This window comes from Sminthopsis crassicaudata, chromosome 4 (genome assembly GCF_048593235.1).
Source record: "Sminthopsis crassicaudata isolate SCR6 chromosome 4, ASM4859323v1, whole genome shotgun sequence".
Classification (NCBI taxonomy): Eukaryota; Metazoa; Chordata; class Mammalia; order Dasyuromorphia; family Dasyuridae; genus Sminthopsis; species Sminthopsis crassicaudata.
Window position 1 is genome coordinate 147,378,816 of NC_133620.1, and position 21,257 is coordinate 147,400,072.

At 33.0% G+C, this 21,257-nt stretch overlaps 1 protein-coding gene across 1 annotated transcript in view; it reads right to left on the reverse strand.

Annotated features, from left to right (window-relative positions):
• ADGB (androglobin) overlaps positions 1-21,257 on the reverse strand; it is a 259,554-nt gene that overhangs the window by 140,046 nt on the left and 98,251 nt on the right. The window contains exons 10-11 of the mRNA XM_074264682.1: positions 16,100-16,274; positions 8,695-8,785 (exon numbers count right to left, since the gene is read on the reverse strand). Of these exons, the coding sequence (XP_074120783.1) occupies positions 8,695-8,785; positions 16,100-16,274 (266 nt within the window). The remainder of the gene's footprint in view (positions 1-8,694; positions 8,786-16,099; positions 16,275-21,257) is intronic.

Consider the following 21,257-nt stretch of genomic DNA (forward strand, 5'->3'; position numbering starts at 1 on the left):
CTCTAAAATAATTTTTGGCAGTTTGATTGGTATGGCATTCAACAAGGAGACTGATTTAGACTGAATTATCATTTTTATCATATTATCTCGGCCTACCCATGGGCAATTGATATTTTTCCAATCGTTTAGATCTGACTTTATTTGTGTGATTAGTATTTTGTAACTGTATTCATATAGCTTTTGGGTTTGTCTTGGCAGGTAAACATCCAAGTATTTTATTTTGTCCAAAGTAACTTTACATGGAATTTCTTTTTCTATCTCTTGCTGATGGGCTTTGTCAGTAATATACAGAAATGCTAATGATTTGTGCTGGTTTATTTTCTTTTTTTTTTTTAATTTTTATTTAATTTTATAATTATAACTTTTTTTTGACAGTACATATGCAAGAGTAATTTTTTACAACATTATCCCTTGCACTTACTTCTATTCACATTTTTTCCCTTCCTCCCCTCAACCCCTTCCCCCAGATGGCAGGCAGTCTTATACATGTTAAATATATTACAGTATATTCTAGATACAATATATGTGTGTAGAAACGAATTTCTTGTTGCACAGGAAGAATTGGATTCAGAAGGTAAAAATAACAGTTTACACTCATTTCCCAGTGTTCCTTTTCTGGATGTAGCTGGTTCTGTCCATCATTAATCAATTGGAATTGGATTAGCTCTTCTCTATGTTGAAGATATCCACTTCCATCAGCATACATCCTCGTACAGTATCATTGTTGAAGTGTAAAGTGATCTTCTGGTTCTGCTTGTTTCACTTAGCATCAGTTGATGTAAGTCTCTCCAAGCCTCTCTGTATTTCTCCTGCTGGTCATTTCTTACAGAATAATAATATTCCATAACATTCATATAGCATAATTTACCCAACCATTCTCCAATTGATGGACATCCATTCATCTTCCAGCTTCTAGCCACTATGAAAAGGGCTGCCACAAACATTTTGGCACATATAGGTCCCTTTCCCTTCTTTAGTATTTCCTCGGGATATAAGCCCAGTAGTAGCACTGCTGGGTCAAAGGGTATGCATATTTTGATAACTTTTTGGGCATAATTCCAGATTGCTCTCCAGAATGGTTGGATTCTTTCACAACTCCACCAACAATGCATCAGTGTCTCAGTTTTCCCACAGCCCCTCCAACATTCATCGTTATTTGTTCCTGTCATCTTAGCCAATCTGACAGGTGTGTAATGATATCTCAGAGTTGTCTTAATTTGCATTTCTCTGATCAATAGTGATTTGGAACACTCTTTCATATGAGCGGAAATAGTTTTAATTTCATCATCTGAAAATTGTCTGTTCATATCCTTTGACCATTTATCAATTGGAGAATGGCTTGATTTCTTATAAATTAAAGTCAATTCTCTGTATATTTTGGAGATGAGGCCTTTATCAGAACCTTTAACTGTAAAAATGTTTTCCCAATTTGTTACTTCCCTTCTAATCTTGTTTGCATTAGTTTTGTTTGTGCAGAAACTTTTTAATTTGGCGTAATCAAAATGTTTTATTTTGTGATCAATAATGGTCTCTAGTTCTCCCTTGGACACAAACTCCTTCCTCCTCCACAAATCTGAGAGGTAAACTATCCTATGTTCCTTTAATTTTTTTATGATCTCGTTCTTTATGCCTAAATCTTGGACCCATTTTGATCTAATCTTAGTATGTGGTGTTAAATGTGGGTTCATGCCTAGTTTCTGCCATACTAATTTCCAGTTTTCCCAGCAGTTTTTGTCAAATAATGAATTCTTATCCCAAAATTTGGGATCTTTGGGTTTGTCAAACACTAGATTGCTATTTTTATTCACTATCTTGCCCTGTGAACCTAACCTATGCCACTGATCAACTAGTCTATTTCTTAGCCAATACCAAATGGTTTTGGTGACTGTTGCTTTATAATACAGTTCTAGATCAGGTACAGCTAAACCACCTTCACTTAATTTTTTTTTCATTACTTCCCTTGAAATTCTCGACCTTTTGTTGTTCCATATGAATTCTGTTGTTATTTTTTATAGGTTATTAAAATAGTTTCTTGGAAGTCTGATTGGTATAGCATTAAATAAATAGATTAGTTTAGGGAGTATTGTCATCTTAATTATATTCACTCGGCCTATCCAAGAGCACTCAATGTCTTTCCAATTATTTAAATCTGACTTTATTTTTGTGGCAAGTGTTTTGTAATTTTGCTCATATAATTCCTGACTCTCCTTTGGTAGATATATTCCCAAATATTTTGTACTATCGACCGTTATTTTGAATGGAATTTCTCTTTGTATCCCTTGCTGTTGGATTATGTTGGTAATGTATAAAAATGCTGTGGATTTATGTGGATTTATTTTGTATCCTGCAACTTTGCTAAAATTCTGAATTATTTCTATTAGCATTTTAGCAGAGTCTTTGGGGTTCTCTAAGTATACCATCATGTCATCTGCGAAAAGTGATAATTTGATTTCCTCATTTCCTATTCTAATTCCTTGAATCTCTTTCTCGGCTCTTATTGCCGAGGCTAGAGTTTCTAGTACTATATTGAAAAGTAATGGTGATAGTGGACAACCTTGTTTCACTCCTGATCTTATAAGGAAAGGTTCTAGTTTATCGCCATTACATATGATGTTTACTGAAGGTTTTAAATATATGCTCCTTATTATTTTAAGGAATAGTCCATTTATTCCTATACTCTCAAGTGTTTTTAGTAGGAATGGATGTTGGATTTTATCAAATGCTTTTTCTGCATCTATTGAGATGATCATATGGTTTTTATTAATTTGATTATTAATATGGTCACTTATACTAATAGTTTTCCTAATATTAAACCAGCCCTGCATTCCTGGTATAAATCCCACTTGGTCATAGTGTATTATCCTGGGGATGATTTTCTGAAGTCTATTTGCTAATATCTTATTTAAGATTTTAGCATCAATATTCATTAAGGAAATTGGTCTATAGTTTTCTTTCTCAGTTTTCGATCTACCTGGTTTAGGTATCAGTACCATGTCTGTGTCATAGAAGGAATTTGGTAGGACTCCTTCAATCCCTACTTTTTCAAATAGTTTACATAGCATTGGAGTTAGTTGTTCTTTAAATGTTTGGTAGAATTCACATGTAAATCCATCTGGTCCTGGGGACTTTTTCTTAGGGAGTTGGTTAATAGCTTGGTCTATTTTTTTTTTCTGAGATGGGACTATTTAGACTACTTACTTCTTCCTCTGTTAATCTGGGCAAGCTATATTTTTGAAGGTATTCTTCCATTTCATTTAAGTTATCGAATTTATCGGCATAAAGTTGAGCGAAGTAGCTCCTAACTATTGTTCTACTTTCCTCTTCATTAGTGGTGAGTTCACCCTTTTCATTTTCAATTTGCTTTTTCTCTTTCCTTTTTTTAATCAGATTTACTAAGGGCTTGTCTATTTTATTGGTTTTTTCATAGAACCAACTCTTAGTTTTATTAATTAATTCAAGTTTTTTTACTTTCAATTTTATTAATCTCACCTTTTATTTTTTGAATTTCAAGTTTTGTGTTTGTCTAGGGGTTTTTAATTTGTTCCTTTTCTAGCAATTTGAGTTGTAAGCCCAATTCGTTGGCCCTCTCTTTCTCTGTTTTATGCAAGTAGGCCTGTAGAGATATAAAATTTCCCCTTATTACTGCTTTGGCTGTATCCCACACATTTTGGTATGATGTCTCATTATTGTCATTTTCTTGGGTGAAGTTATTAATTATGTCTATGATTTGCTGTTTTACCCAATCATTCTTTAGTATAAGATTATTTAGTTTCCAATTATTTTTTGGTCTATTTTCCCCTGGCTTTTTATTAAATGTAATTTTGATTGCATTATGGTCTGAAAAGGATGCATTTACTATTTCTGCCTTACTGCATTTGATTTTGAGGTTTTTATGCCCTAGTATATGATCAATTTTTGTATAGGTTCCATGAACTGCTGAGAAGAAAGTATAATCCTTTCTGTCTCCATTTAGCTTTCGCCAAAGATCTATCATATCAAACTTTTCTAGTATTCTATTTGACTTCTTTCTTATTTATTTTGTGGTTTGATTTATCTAATTCTGAGAGTGCAAGGTTGAGATCTCCCACTATTATAGTTTTGCTATCTATTTCCTCTTGCAGCTCTCTTAATTTCTCTTTTAAGAATTTGGATGTTGCACCACTTGGTGCATATATGTTTAATATTGATACTGCTTCATTATTGATGCTGCCCTTTAACAGGATATAATGCCCTTCCTTATCTCTTTTAATTAGATCAATTTTTGTTTTTGCTTGATCTGAGAAGAGGATGGCTACTCCTGCTTTTTTGGTTTTGCCTGAAGCAAAGTAGATTCTGCTCCACCCTTTTACTTTTAGTTTGAATGTCTCACCCTGTTTCAGGTGTGTTTCCTGTAAACAACATAGAGTAGGATTCTGACTTTTAATCCAGTCTGCTAACTGCTTCCTCTTTATTAGGCAGTTTGCCCCATTCACATTTATGGTTAGAAGGACTAATTCTATATTGCTTGCCATCCTATTAACCCCTGCTTATGCTTTTCCCCTTTCCTTCCCTCTTACCCCCCTACCCAGTATTAAACTTGTGAACAGCCCTCCCTTTTTAGGATCCCTCCCCCACCTTAAAGTTCCTCTCCTTATTTTACCCCTTTTCCTCGAAATTTCTGTATTCCCTTCCCCTTAGCTTACTCCTTCCCTTTCACTTTTCAATGAAGTGGAAGAAGTTTCACCATAAATCGAATATGTCTATTGATACACACTATGTTCATCTCCCTCCTTTCTTTCTCTCAGATACAATAGGTTACCCTTTGCCTCTTCATGAGATGTAGTACCACCACTTTACACTTTTTTATGATATAATTTCCTTTCCACATCTAGTTTCTAAGACAAATTGTACATATGTTCTTTACATATTTTTTTGGCAGAAGTATAGTTCTCAAGATTTCTTTTTACCTTTTTAGAAATCTCTTGAGTTCTGTATTTGAAGATCAAACCTTTTATGTAGGTCTGGTTTTTTCATCAAAAATAGATGGAATTCATTTATTTCGTTAAATGTCCATCTTCTTCCCTGGAAAACGATGTTCATTCTTGCTGGGTAAGTTATTCTTGGCTGCATACCAAGTTCCTTAGCCTTTTGGAATATCATGTTCCAGGCCCTTCGTTCTTTTAATGTGGACGCTGCTAGATCCTGGGTTATCCTTATTGTGGCTCCTCCATATCTGAATTGCCTTTTTCTAGCAGCTTCCAATATCTTTTCCTTTGTCTGATGATTCTTAAACTTGGCCACTATATTTCTTGGCGTTTTGATTTTAGGGTCCCTTTCAGTAGGTGATTGATGAATTTTTTCAATGTCTATTTTACCCTCTGTTTCCAGAATGTCTGGGCAGTTCTCTTTGATAATTTCCTCGAAAATGGTGTCCAAGCTCTTTTTTTCCTCCCATTTTTCAGGGAGTCCGATTATTCTCAAATTGTCTCTCCTGGATCTGTTTTCCAGGTCTGTTGTCTTTCTAATAAGGTACTTGACATTCTTTTCAATTGTTTCATTTCTCTGGTTTTGCTTGACTACCTCTTGGTTTCTCCTTGAGTCATTCATTTCTACTTCTTCCAGTCTAATTTTCAATGATGTATTTTCTTCACTCACTTTTTTTATATCTCTTTGTAAATGTCCAATTGAGTTTTTATCTTTTATGGAATTTTTTTCCATTTTATCCATTTTATTTTTTAGAAAGCTGTTTTCTTTTTCCAGCTCACTAATCCTGTTTTCCTTGGAGTTGTTTACCTTTTCCAGCTCACTAATCTTGTTTCTCAATGATTTGATTTCTTTATCCACTCTGTCTTTGAATGCATGGGATGACTTCTCCAGGCTCTCTTGTCAAGCTTCCCTTTCCTTTTCCCATTTCTCTTCCAGCTCTCTTGTGAGAGCCTTTTTGATTTCCTCTATGAGATTCTTTTGTATTGAGGAGCAGCTCATATCCCCCTTAGGGGATTCCTCTGGGGACAGTCTGTTTTTAGTCTCCTCTGTGTTTGAAGTCTGCTCTCTCTCCATACAAAAGCTGTCAATGGTTAGAGCCCTTTTGAATTTTTTGTTCATTTTGTCAAAGTAGGAATCGAAGAAAATAAATTGACAAGAGAAACAATAGGTCTGTTTTGGGGGGGATGGGGCTGGATGGTATTAATGGGCTTCCTCTACAGACTGGGGGTAGGGCAGCATAGAGCCACTAACAGAACAGCAATGAGTGTACTGAGTCTGTGCTCTGAGGCTCTGAGAACTTGCTGAGTCAGTCCAGGTGGGGGTTGGGGGTGGCCGGGCTCTGAGAGACACTGGCTTTCTGGGGTTTTAATCTTCACCTCCGGTGTTTACACCCTCTCTGCTGCTCCTAGCTTGCTGCCAAGACAGAGTATCCACACTGGGGAAAAAGTCTTTTTGCAGAAACTGCAGAGATCGTACCCCTCCCCCTCCGGTCTGAGCTGTGTGAGCTGCCTGTCTCGCTCTGGCTTGCCTGCCCTCAGTCTGCGCCCAGTCTGATTGATCCTCCCCCGAGCAAACACAGACCTTTTCTGGCAACTTTCAAAGATGTCTTCTCTTGATGATTATGTGTGGATTTCTTTCTGGGTCAAGCATTAAGTCTGAGGCTTGTCATGAAGTAAGTTCTGAGAGAAAACGAGGAGCTCAAGCAGCTGTCTGCCTCCACGCCGCCATCTTGGCCGGAAGTCCGCTGGTTTATTTTCTATCCTATAACTTCGCTAAAGTTGAGAATTGTTTCTAGTAGGTTTTTGGATGATTTTCTAGGATTCTCTAAGTATATCAGCATATCGTCTACAGAATGATAATTTTATTTCCTCATTGCCTATTTTAATTCTTTTAATTTCTATTTCTTTTCTTATCACTAGAGCCAACATTTCCAGTACAGTGTTAAATAATATGTGGTGATAATGGGCATTCTTGTTTCACCCCAGGGCATCATTTTTGACCTGTCTATACCTCTCCCTCATTAATCTTAACCCTATGGTGAGCCAGCTTAATCTTATAGAATTCTTTATTCTTAAATCCTTTCTCCTTTTTTCTTTTCACTGATCATACCTCACCAAGCAGTAATTCTGAATAACTCCCAACATTTTCCTCTTTGTTCTTATTAATGTGCTAAAAAGAACTTTAGAAGTCTTATGCTGTTTTAGTCCACTACAAATTTATGCTATCTAAACTCAAGTGAATCCTTTCTACAATAAATGAATTCTTCCCTTTATCTCTAACCCATTCTCTAATCTACTATCTACAGCAGCTATTTCAAATCTTTTCAGTTTTTCTCAATTTTGACAATATCCTCTCCTACTCTCATTTATCTAAGTGCCTCACCCCCCCCCCAAAAAAAAAGGAAAAAGGAAAAAAATAGAAGCCATTCACTGAGAACTTTTTTTCCTTCATTCCTAACGTACATATATCATTCTTCTCCACAACTGGTATCACCAGTATCTAATGAACAAATGATCCATGAACTTTAATGATCCATGCACTTTATGATCCATGCACTTTAACAAATGATCCATGCACTCTAATTTTCTAGTCTTTTATTATTTATTAATTCTTTCAATAATGTCTGTTAATATGTCTATGTCAACTTTATCTTTAAAAAAACCTTCTTTTATCATACTATGCTCAATAGCTATTATTTCTCAGCTAAACTTTTTGAAAAAGTCATCTATATGCAAGGTTTCTCCAATTCCTTTCCTCTTATTCTCTCCTAACCCTTTTGAGTAATAACTCAAAGTTCATCATTCAAATAAAATTTCTCTTTCCAAAGTTACTAATAATCTCTTAATTTACATAATCTAATGATTTTTGTTAATTCTCATGCTTCTTAAATATTTTTTAACACCTTTTCCTAGATATTCTCTTCTCTCTAGGTTTTCATGCTACATATGTCCACCTCTGTCACAGTGTGGATCTTCACTGACTTCACACACAAGTATTGCAACTATCTTAAAGTTTCTGTCCTGGGTCCTCTTCTCTCTCTCCTCTCTCTTTTCTTTTGATATTCTTCCATTTAGTTATCCCATCAGCTCCCATGTTATAATTATGAACTCTATTAAAAATGATTACCAAATGGCTTCTTACAAGATTCAATTTAAATCCCATCATTTACAGGCCTTTCCTGGTTTCTCCACCTTTACCCCCAAAAAATATAATCCTTCATTTTCTATTACCTTTACCTATTGTGTATGTACCTGTTTCTTTATGTGCTGTCAATCCCATTAACATGTAGCTATATGCTTCCTTAGAAGCAATTAAGTGGCACAGTGGATGGAATGCCAGTCCTGCAGTTAGGAATTTTTCTTACATTCCATTTTGCTATATCTTATATTACTCCTAATTTGCTTCAAATATTGCTAGTTTATTTTTTCCCATCCCACCCCCCAAAAAATATTATGAGCTCTTTAAGGAAAGCATGTCATAGCACGTAGCAAAATACTGATAGGGCACATAAGTGTTAAAGAATAATTATAAGCTCCTCAAAGCAAGAAACTATTCCTATTAAAAAGCCCTAATTTCAGAACTCACTTAAATGCATATGCCCACCAATCATTATATTCCTTTCCCTCCTGAAAAGTCAGGATCTTTCTTCTGAAATGAAGGACAAAATAATGTTGTTGTTGTTGTTGTTGTTAAATGTCTATTTATTAGTAAATGACATTACATACTTACGTTTCTGTTGGAATTGGAATTGGATTCATTCTGTAGTTCAAAAATGGGCTACAAATCTCAAGAAACTGTTCAGGTTTCTTTATTACTGGGTCTGAAAAGAGTGATTAATTGATTAATTCAATAATTAATTTATTAGCTACCTATTAAATACCAAGTAGAAAACAAAATGTGTCATAATGGCAAAGATTTCTAAATGACAAGAGTGAAATGATTATGGGAAAGATAAGTGCAGTGTAGATACCTACTTCCTTATAGTTAGGTTCCTATACTCTTAATCTTATCAATAGTCACCAGATTTTCTTCACCTTTTAATAAAAAAATTTATTTTTATTCCAATGCTGTAGAAATAGAGAAGGGAATAGAGAAAGAGAATGAAATGGAAGGGAATGTGTGTGTGTGGATTTCAAATTTATATAGATAAACATACATATAGACAGAAAGACAGATAGACAGACACATCTGTATAATCTATAATGTACCAGGCACTATGTTAAGCAATTTACAAATTTTATCTTATTTGTTCCTCACAGTCGCCCTGCAAGGTAAGTACTATTTTTACTCCCATTTTACAGATGAGAAATTTGAAGCAAAAAGGAGGTTAAGTGACTTACCCAGAGACATACAGCTAATAAATGTCTGAAGCTGGATTTGAATTCATTGTCTCATGCTATTAATTCCCTTATCATCAAGTCCAGAATCATCTTTTCATTTCTGATTGTTCTTGACCTCCCTGCTGCTTTTGACATTGTTTATCTCTTAGCTGTAACACTCTTCCTTTAATCTTTAAGATATTATGTTTTCTTAGTTCTCCTCCTACTTTAAACTTTTTACTTTAAAAATATGAAGCTAATGATAACAAACAGATATAAATATTTCAATATCTGTGTGAAAAGTAATATCCTGGATATTGGATTATATATGAATGCATACCCAGTATTCTATCCACTGTACCACCCAGCTGCCTACAGAATTATATTAGTATCTGTGTTTTGATCAACCACTGTTTAAAAAAAAAATCTTCATGGATCTTGATTTGGACATCTTCATTAACTAAAGAACAATCTATGATTCAGAATTACATATATATAATTATATAATAATAATAATAATGATATATGATATTAGTTGAGAACTAGATCTCTTAATACTTGTTTTGTTTTCCTTTTATCAGTCCCTAATTGCTGCAATATAAAAAAGCTAGAGCCCCACTCCTTGACCAATAGATTAAAGAGTCATCTGTTGTCCAGCTATTTTGACCTGCTTTGCTGAACCTCATACATGACACTATCTTTCTCATTTTTTGGCTTACCACTGACAGTCCTCCTATATGTCTGGAATTCTCTCTTTTATTACCTTTGCTTCTTAGTTCTTTCAAGATTCATGTTAAATGCCATATTTTTCAGGAGACAAAATCCTGTATCATAACCTACTGACTTCCTCATTAGGTCATCTTGATCTCCATATGTATGGTGTATGTGCTTATTTATAAATAAATTGTCTTTATCATTAGAATGATGAAAGTGACTGAAATTGATTTTTCTTTGTATCACTAACACTTAACAGAGTGCTTAGGACATAGTAACCACTTAATAAATACTTGCGGATTGATAGGTAGAGAAATGATGGACTAGAGGTGAAGAATAAGACACATTTTCAAACATGCATGGCCAATGTGTTCACTTATTATGATTGCCTACACTTATTTATTTTTTGTGGTAAGGAACAGCTTCTAATAAAGGGGAGGTGAACATTTTTAGATAGTAAAAAAATTTAAAAAAAAGAAATAAAAGTACCAACAAAACATTTTACAATACACAGAGCAAAAGAAATTCAGAAGTCAGAAACAATTAGATCTCTTTTTGCTATCTACTTAAATGTAATAAACATTTAAAAATCAATTTATATAAGAGAAGCTAACAATTTTGTATGTAATATATTTTTGCACCACTCAAACTGAACGATCTATATCTGTTTTATTATTGTTAGCATGATATTTTTTTTCTTTTTTATTAAAGCTTTTTATTTTCAAAACATGCATGGATAATTTTCAACATTAACCCTTGCAAAGCCTTGTGTTCCAATTTTTCCCTTCCTTCCCCACACCCTGCCCTAGATGGCAAGCAATCCAATATATGTTAAACATGGTAAAACCATATGTTAAATCCAATATATGCAAATATATTTATATAATTATCTTGCTGCACAAGAAAAGCCAAATCAAAAAAAAAAATGAGAGAGAAAAAAATGCAAGCAAACAACAACAAACATTGAAAATGCTATGTTCTGATCCACACTTTGTTCCCTCAGTTCTCTCTCTGGATGTAGATGGCTCTCTTCATCACAAGACCATTGGAACTGATCTGAATCATCTCACTGTTGAAAAGAGCCACGTCTATTAGAATTAATCATCATATTATTTTGTTGTTGCCATGTATAATGATCTCTTGGTTCTACTCATTTCACTCAGCATCAATTCATGTAAGTCTCTATAGGCCTCTCTGAAATCACCCTGCTGATTGTTTCTTACAAAACAATAATATTCCATAACATTCATATACCATAATTTATTCAGCCATTTTCCACTCATTTTCCATTTCTTGCCAGTACAAAAAGGGCTGCCACAAACATTTTGCACAAACATGCCCCTTTCCCTCCTTTAAGATTTCTTTGGGATATAAGCCCAGTAGAAACAGTGCTGGATCAAAGGGTATAGTAAAAAGTTTCAAGTAGGAGGAGGACTAATATAACATCTTAAAGATTAAAGGAAGAGTGTTACATTTAAGAGATAAATAATGTCAAAAGCAGCAAGGAGATAAAAGACAATCAAAACTGAAAAGATAATTCTGGACTTGATGAATAAGGAAGTTAATAATGGCCTTTAGGAGAATAGCTTTGGCATAATATTGACAGAATAAAAGTTGGTTCAGGAATGAGTAGATAATGAAAAAGTGTAAATATTCCATTATTATTTACTATTCAGGAAAAAATATATGCTGTCCCCCCCAAAAAAAAAAATTGTGAAGAAAAAGAAACTGAATGACTACTAGTAATAAATAAAAATATGAAAGGAAATATGTAACTATAATAAATATTTCTATTGATTGTAACAATAATCATAACTGGGAAAATATTGCTTCTAAATTTTTGCTGCACTAATGTCATCAATTTAATTTACCATCTATTATATTAATAAAATATAAACACATATTCTTCTACTTGTCAGAAGTTCTGTTCTGATGGAAGTTCACGATATTAATAAGTTTAGCCATTGTTATGATTCTCAAAACTTCTTTGAGGTATATGTAGACTTTCATTTAAATGATAAAATACATTTTATAATATAAGATTAATTATTAATTAAATAGAAATATATAACAATTTTGCAACTCTACCAAAACAATGTATTTATATTACAATATAACATAGGCTTTTAAATAATTTAATGTAGCTTATTCATAAAGACACAAGTGAAATATTTTATTTAACTTTGAACATATTTTAGGTCTCTAAGGAGATGTCTTTTTTTTTTTTAATATGAAGATGAAGGAGCTATATGGCAGATTAGGGGCAGCCACTCATCTGGATTCTTTGAATATTCCTTCTAAACAACTTTAAAATAACACCTCACATCATATTTTGGAGTGGCTATGCCAACAAAAGCTTAGAGTGAAATATGTTTTTGGTTAAGAAAACTTAAGATGTTGACAGGAAAAATTTGTGGGACTGTGGTAGAGCCTACACATGTGGTGGAAGCAACAGCAGCTACAGGAGTTCTCAGCCCAGAGGTAGTAAGGGGATTGGACAGCTGGTAAGAAAGAGATGACAGGGACCCTTTCCTGGCCCTGAGTACAGCTAGTGCTGATTGGCAACTGTATTTACAATTCTAGTATAAAGAGAGGCCCTGATGGTCACAAGGAGATGGAGGCACTGAGTTATACTTCCAAAGCAAAGAAGAGTGTTAATGCTAATGGCTGCAGAGGACCAAGAACCCTTTCTGAATAAAGACCAGAGCACAGACCAAGAGAGCAGTTATCAAACCTCTCCCAGAATTATACCATTCTAGAAGCACCAAAAGCTTACAAATCCATATAACTAGTTCTGAAAATAGAAACATGAAAAAACCTTTAGTATGAGACAGTGCCTACCCATGTCCATGTGAGCAGAGTCCACCTTTAATATAAAGTTCAAAGTCAAAAAATAGACTATAAAAAAGAACAAACAACAAAAAAGAATTTGACCATAAAAAGTTACTATGGTAACAGGAAATACCAAAACATAAACTTAGAAAAATACAACAAATGTGAAAATAGCTGTCCCAAAAAAGCCTCAAAGCAATATACTAACTGGAGCTACACCCAAAAAGGATGATGGAAGTGTTAAATAAACAGATAACAATGATAAAGGAAGCATTGGGAAAAGAAATGAGAGTGATATAAGAAAACTATGAAGAAAGAATTAACAGCTTAATAAAAGAGGCACAAAAATGCTGAAGAAAATAATATTTTCAGAAATAGAATTGGCCTAATGTGAAGCAAAAAAATTCTACTGAACAAAAGAACTTCTTAAAAAGTAAAATGAGGGCCGCTAGTAGTTAGAGCTCCAGCCCTGAAGTCAGGAGGACCTGAATTCAAATCTGGTCTCAGACACTTAACACTTCTTAGCTGTGTGACACTGGGCAAGTCACTTAACCCCAACTGGCTCAGAAAAAAAAAAAAAAAAGTAAAATGAAAAAAAGAAGTACAGAAGTTCATTAAAGAAAATCACTCCTTTAAAAATTAGAATTGAGCAAGTGGAAGTTAAAGATTCCAGAAGATATGAAGAAATAATAAAACAAAATCAAAAGAATGAAAAAAAATCAAGAAAATGTGAAATATCTCATCAAAAAATAGTTGACATAAAAAACAGATTGAGAAGAGAAAACTTTATTATACTGTTAGATGTCATATTTCCAGAATATAAAAGAAAACTGTCCTAATATCCAAAGGGTACAATAGAAATTGAAAGAATATATAGAATACCTCCTAAACTAGATACCCAAATAAAAACTCCCAGGAATATTATGTCAAATTCCAGAGTTCTTAGATTGAAGAGAAACTATTTAAGCAACCAGAAAGAAGCAATTTAAATATCCTACAATCATAGGATAATAAAAATCTTGGAGTTATATTCCAGAAAGCAAAAAAGTTAGGATTACACCAAGAACAATCTATCCAGCAAAAATTAGTGTAATTCCATAAGGTGAAAATGGATATATAAAGAAATAGAGGACTTTCAAGCATTCCTAATGAAAAGACCAGAGCTAAAAAGAAAATCTGACATTCAAATATAAGAATGAAGAAGTAGAAAATGGCAAACATAAAAGAGAAATTATAAAGTACTTAATAAGATTAAACTGTTTACATTCCTAAATGGAAAAAAGGTACATGTAACTACTAAGAACTTTATCATTATTATGTCAGTTAAACAAACTTTAAATCTTTTATCTATAAGAAATGGGTGTGACCTGAGTATATTGGAATGATCTCCAAAAAAAATAAAGAGTAAGAAATAAGAATATGCTAGGAGAAGAGGGAAGGAAGTTTTCTCACATAAAAAAGTACAGAAAGACTTTCTAATGGAGGGGAAATAGAGAAGTAGCAGGCAATGCTTGAACCTCACTAATATCAGAATTGGATCAAAGAAGGTAAAATATACAAACACTTTCAGTTGTATGTAAAAATGCAACTTACCCAATTAGGGAAATAAAAGGACAAGGGGATGAAAGGAAAAGAGAGTGATGATAAAAAAAGAGAGAGAGAGAGAGAGGATTAAGGAAAGAAGTGGTTGAAAGCAAAATAGGCTTTTATGAGGGACAGGATAAAAAGAGATTGTAAAAAACAGAAGAAAATGGGATGGAGGGAATTGCATAGTCCAGCCATTATAACTGTGAAAATGAATGGGATGAACTCACTCATAAAACAAAAGCAAACAGCAGAATAGATTAGAAACCAAAATTCAAAAATATATTGTTTATAAAAGACACACTTATAAAAGAAAGATGCACACACAAAGTTAAAATAAAGACCAGGAGCAGAATCTGAGATGCTTCAGCTAAAATTTAAAAAGGCAGAAATAGTAATTTCAGATAAAGCAAAAGCAAAATTGAACCTAATTAAGAGCTAATTAGGCAAACTACATTATGCTAAAAGATACCATAGATAATGAAGAAATATCAAAAAAATTTACAGCAAGTTTCTCTGATGTAGGCCTCATTTCTCAGATATATAATGAATATAATATTGAGACAAATTTATAAAAATGAGAGCTATTGCCCAATTGATAAATGATCAAAAAATATAAAATGATCAAAAAAGAAAACAAAGCTATTTATAGTCATATGAAAAAATGCTCTAAATCATTATTGATTAAAGAAAGGCAAATTAACGTCATTCTAAGATACCACCTAATACCTATAAGAAATAACAAATGCTGGAGGGGATAATGGTAAAATAAATATGCTAATGAACTGCTTGTGAAATAGTGAACTGGTCCAAACATTCTGGAGAACAATTTAGAACTATACCCAAAGAGCTATAAAACTGTTCATACCCTCTGATGCAGCAATACCACTAGTAGATATTCCAAAAAAACTTTTAAAAAAGAAAAGGATCTATATAAACACAAAAGTTTTAGCAGCTCTTTTTGTAGTGGCAAAGAATTGGGGATCAAGAAATTTTTCACTAATTGGGGAATGACTGAAAAAGTCATAGTATATGATTGTAATCAAGAACTATTATGCTATAAGAAATGGCAAGGGAGGTGGTTTCAGAAAACATGACAAGACCTATATGAAAGGATGCATGAAATAAAAAAAAAAAAAAACACTAGAAAATCTTTGTCCACAGTAACAGTAATGTTGAAGTGATGATCAACTATGAAACACTTAACTATTCTGATCAATACAATAATCCAAGACAATTCCAAAGATCTCATGATGAAAAAATAGTATGCACCCCCAGAGAAAGAACTAATAATCTCTGGGTGCGAACTGAAGTATAATTCTTTCTTAATTTTTTTTGCAATAAGACTAAGATGGAAATGTTTTACATGATTTTATATGTATAAGTGATATAATATTGCTTTTCTTCTCAGTGAGTGAGAAAGTTTGAAAGGGAAGAAGGAAATTTGGAACTCAAAAGTTTAAAAGGAAGAATCTTAAAATAAAGATTATATTCTTTAAATTTTAAAAATGAAAACAGAGAAACAAAAAATTGAAAATGTGACAAGAAAGAAAGACCATTGAATTTGCTTTGGGTTTGGGCTTATTATGAGAGCCTACCAATCTAAATCACAAAGTAGATTGCATAAACCTTCACTCAGGGGATTAGTAAATGCTATTTCCTAAAATAGCAAATAAGAAACAAACCTTGAGGTTCATCTGTCACAACTGTCTCTTTCTTTTGGCGAATAAGTTTCCAAGCAGGTACAGGTGGTGGTTTTGGTGGAGCTATAAGTGGACATGACCTAGTTCTGGTTACTAGCACAGGATGACTACGTATATGACAAAGTCCATATTCTCTGAGCTTCTCAGCAGATTCTGCCTAAAAGATATGAGAAAGAGAAAACAAAGAGAATGAGGACAAAAAATTATTCTTTGAATTCTGAGCTAAATTCAGATCTGAAGAAAATATTATATCAGATATTGATTGTTGAAAAGGATTATACATCATGTAGGTTTTGAGAATTGATTTAGAAGATTTTGTTGGAATGGTATGCATTGTAACAAAATATGAAATTTTTCAGGTGGTATAAATATTAATCCTGAGGAAATTGAGGTTAGACAATTTGATCAAGGATACTATGAAAGGGTGGGGACCAAAAAAGTCAATCAATTACCTTAACCTACTTAAAGTAATTAAAGTAACCAATATTCAAACCCAGGTCTCTGACTCCATATAATAATATAATATTAAAAGATAACTATTAGTTTTTATAGCTAAAAGGTAAAAAGAGTTGTCACTGCCCCATTTTAGGATAGTCCTACATTTAGACAGCTAAGTCCTAGCAAAACAGAAACTCATAAATTGTGTCCTATTGTGATTTCAAATTCCAATTGCATTATCAGGTCAGTAAAGCTGAATCACTTTAGCACTTAAATAGTACATTTATTGGTAGTATTTATCAAGCCAGAGCCCTAAGATGACAGAAATCGATACAGAACTATTGTCAATACTACATTTAAATGTAAAGCTATAGCCATTAAATTTCTTAGAGCATTTTTTAATAGGATGAATATGTTCTGGGTATTTTATCATTCTATGATTAAGTCTATCTAAGAGAATGAGTATGAGGAATCATAAGACCTAGAATGGTTTCCCAACTATGGTATTTATTCCCTGTGAGACCTTATGTAGAGATCAATTTCTTTGGTTCTCAATTATCTCATCTGCAAAATTATAAGATTAGATTCAATGGCTTCTGAAGTCTCTTTCAACTCTATAATATTATGAGTTTTTTCCTGCAATTTTAATAGGGTATTTATTCCCTATAGTTAATAACTATTATCAATAAATCACCCACCATTGTCCCTAGAAAAAAATAAAATACAGTCTTCTCTTTGGGGAATTTGTAGACTTCACACTTTTCACTTTCCTAACTAAACTAGACTAAATTGACTAATTAGATATGTTAATCATTTGGCTCTATGTTCCAGCCAAACTCACCTACATTTTATTTCCTACCTCTGTGCCTTTTTCTAAACTATGCCTTCTATCTCAAATGCAATTAATTTTTATTTCTATTTCTGACAAACCTTAACTCCCTTCAAGATTCAGCTCTTTTATAAAATGCATAACTAGCAACATTTAATAAAAATTAGAGTAATAACAACCAATCAATATACTTTCAAGGACAAGTTAAAGCATTCCAACCCTACTGCAGAGAGCACAATTCCATTGGGCTGGCCACATTATTCTAATGTCAAATGTACATTTGTCAAAAATACTATTTTATGGAGAATTCATATAGGACAAGCTCTCACAAAGCGGTCAGGGAATGTGATATAAGTAAATTCTGAAGGTCTCTCTTAAGAAACCTTGTATGATACGGAAGATAGTGAAACAGGATAAAGCAGAATTGAATTAGCTCCAAAGAAACGTGAAATAAAAAAGTTAGAGAAGCCACCTCACATAGGGGTTTCTTTTATCTGACCCGTGGCAAAGCACTCTGAGCTCATATTGCTCTAAGCAGCCACAGTCAGACACACTATAACTTCACTCTAACAAAATGTCATTTTGGTCTTCTTTGAGAATAAACTTCAAAATCTAGAGAGTAATTCAATTGCATAGTAACAGGATTTGGTTACTAGAGTGGAAAATCAGGTAAGTGCTGCAGAAAACTGATTAGACTGAAATTAGTTTTTAACTATAGCTATCAACAATTAGTTACAAGTGTAGAATTTCCAGATATATTAAATATGCAAATCGATTTTGCAGGAGAATTATCACACTGGATGACACAGTTAGTATTCAATATGGTACTTAGGCTAAGGTTTTAGACTACATTAAAAGAAGCCTAATAAAGTAGAAAAGTTGATCAGTGTGTTATATTATGGAAGATCCAGAAGCAAGTGAATAATATTAGATAAAACCAAAGAAACCTACTACTGATATAAGGACTCGTTATTCAACAAAAACTCATAGGAAAAGTAGAATACAACAGAGCAGAAATTAGATCTAGATTTGTATCTCCATCACAATAAGCTCCAAATGAAATGTGGCCTAGCTATAAAAAGTTATATCACAAACAAATTAGAACAGCAAAGAATATGATACCTTACACAATGATTTATTGGGGAAGACTTCCTGAGGGACACAGACAGCCACAGGAAAAAGTGGATAATTTTTTTATATAAAATTGAAAAGTTTTGCATAAAAATTCTCATGCAGTTTAAATTATAAGGGGCTAATTGCCTAGAAAACCTTTGCAACATATTTATTTGGTATGCATTTAATATTCAAAATATACAAATTGCTCATTCAAATATATAACAGCCATTCCCTAATGGATGAATTTTCAGTCATAAGACATGGATTAACATTTTTCTTTTTTTTTTTTACTTTTTAATTTATTATAACTTTTTATTGACAGTATGTATGCATGGGTAATTTTTTACATTAGCCCTTGCACTCCCTTCTGTTCTAATTTTTCCCCTCTCTCTCTCTCCCTCTACCTCTTCCCCTAGATGGCAGGCAGTCTTATACATGTTAAATATGTTATAGTATATCCTAGATACAATGTATGTGTGCAGAATTGAACAGTACTCTTGTTGCATGGCAAGAATTGGATTCAGAAGGTAAAAATAACCTGGGAAGAAAAACTAAAATGCAAACAGTTCACACTCATTACCCAGTGTTCCTTTTCTAGGTGTAGCTGATTCTGTCCATCATTGATCAATTGAAACTGAATTAGATCTTTAGGAATGCCCTGCATTCCTGGTACAAATCCCACTTGGTCATAGTGTATTACCCTGAGGATGGTTTTCTGTAGTCTTTTTGCTAATATTTTATTTAAGATTTTAGTATCAATATTCATTAGGGAGATTGGTCTATAATTTTCTTTCTCTGTTTTCAACTGGCCTGGTTTAGGTATCAGTACCATGTCTGTGTCATAAAAGGAATTTGGTAGGACTCCTTCAATCCCTATTTTTTCAAATAGTTTATATAGCATTGGAGTTAATTGTTCTTTAAATAAATGTTTGGTAGAATTCACATGTAACTACATCTGCTCCTGAGGATTTTTTCTTAGGAAGTTGATTAATAGCCTGTTCTATTTCTTTTTCCAAGATAGGACTGTTTAACCAATTTATTTCTTCCTCTGTTAATCTGGGAAAGCTATATTTTTGAAGGTATTCTTCCATTTCATTTAGGTTATCGAGTTTATTGGCATGAAGTTGGGCAAAGTAACTCCTAATAATTGTTCTAATTTCCTCTTCATTAGTGGTGACTTCTTCCTTTTCATTTTTAAGACTAATAATTTGATTTTCCTTTTTCCTTTTTTAAATCAGATTTACTAAGGGTTTATCTATTTTGTTGGTTTTTTCATAGGACCAACTCTTAGTTTTATTAATTAATCCAATAGTTTTTTAAACTTTCAATTTTATTAATTTCTCCTTTTATTTTTTAGAATTTCAAGGTTAGTGTTTGACTGGGGGGTTTTAATTTGTTCCTTTTCTAGCAATTTTAGTTGTAAGCCCAATTCATTGACCTTCTCTTTCTCTATTTTATGCAAGTAGGCCTCTAGAGATATAAAATTTCCCCTTATTACCACTTTGGATGTATCCCACACATTTTGGCATGACATCTCATTATTGTCATTTTCTTTGGTGAAATTATTAATTATGTCTATGATTTGCTATTTCACCCAATCATTCTTTAGGATGAGATTATTTAGTTTCCAGTTATTTTTTTATCTATTTTCTCTTGGCTTTTTATTGAATGAAATTTTCATTGCATCATCATCTGAAGAGCATGCATTTACTATTTCTGCCTTACTGCATCTGAGTTTGATGTTTTTATATCCTAAAATATGGTCAATTTTTTGTATAGGTTCCATGAACTGCTGAGAAGAAAGTATACTCCTTTCTGTCTCCATTTAGTTTTCTCCAAAGATCTATCATATCTAGCTTTTCTAGTATTCCATTTACCTCTTTGACTTCTTTCTTATTTATTTTGTGGTTTGATTTATCTAATTCTGAGAGTACAAGGTTGAGATCTCCCACTATTATAGTTTTGCTATTTCTTTTTGCAGCTCTCTTAATTTCTCTTTTAAGAATTTAGATGCTACACTACTTGGTGCATATATGTTGATATTGCTTCATTATATATGCTACCTTTTAGCAAGATATAGTGCTCTTCATTATCTCTGTTAATTAGGTCAATTTTTGCTTTTGCTTGATCTGAGATCAGGATGGCTACTCCTGCTTTTTTGACTTCACCTGAAGCATAGTAGATTCTGCTCCAATCTTTTACCTTTACTCTGTATGTGTTTCCTGTTTCAAGTGTGTTTCCTGTAAACAACATATTGTAGGATTCTGGCTTCTTTTTTTTTTTTTCTCTGTCATCAAATTTATTTTTTTTTAATTTTTATTTTATTTTATAATTATAACATTTTTTTGAGAGTACATATGCATGGGTAATTTTTTACAACATTATCCCTTGCACTTACTTCTATTCAGATTTTTTCCCTTCCTCCTCCAACCCCCTCCCCCAGATGGCAGGCAGTCTTATATATGTTAAATATATTACAGTATATTCTAGATACAATATATGTGTGTAGAAACGAATTTCTTGTTGCACAGGAAGAATTGGATTCAGAAGGTAAAAATAACAGTTTACATTCATTTCCCAGTGTTCTTTTTCTGGATGTAGCTGGTTCTGTCCATCATTAATCAATTGGAATTGGATTAGCTCTTCTCTATGTTGAAGAAATCCACTTCCATCAGCATACATCCTCATACAGTATCATTGTTGAAGTGTATAATGATCTTCTGGTTCTGCTCGTTTCACTCAGAATCAGTTGATGTA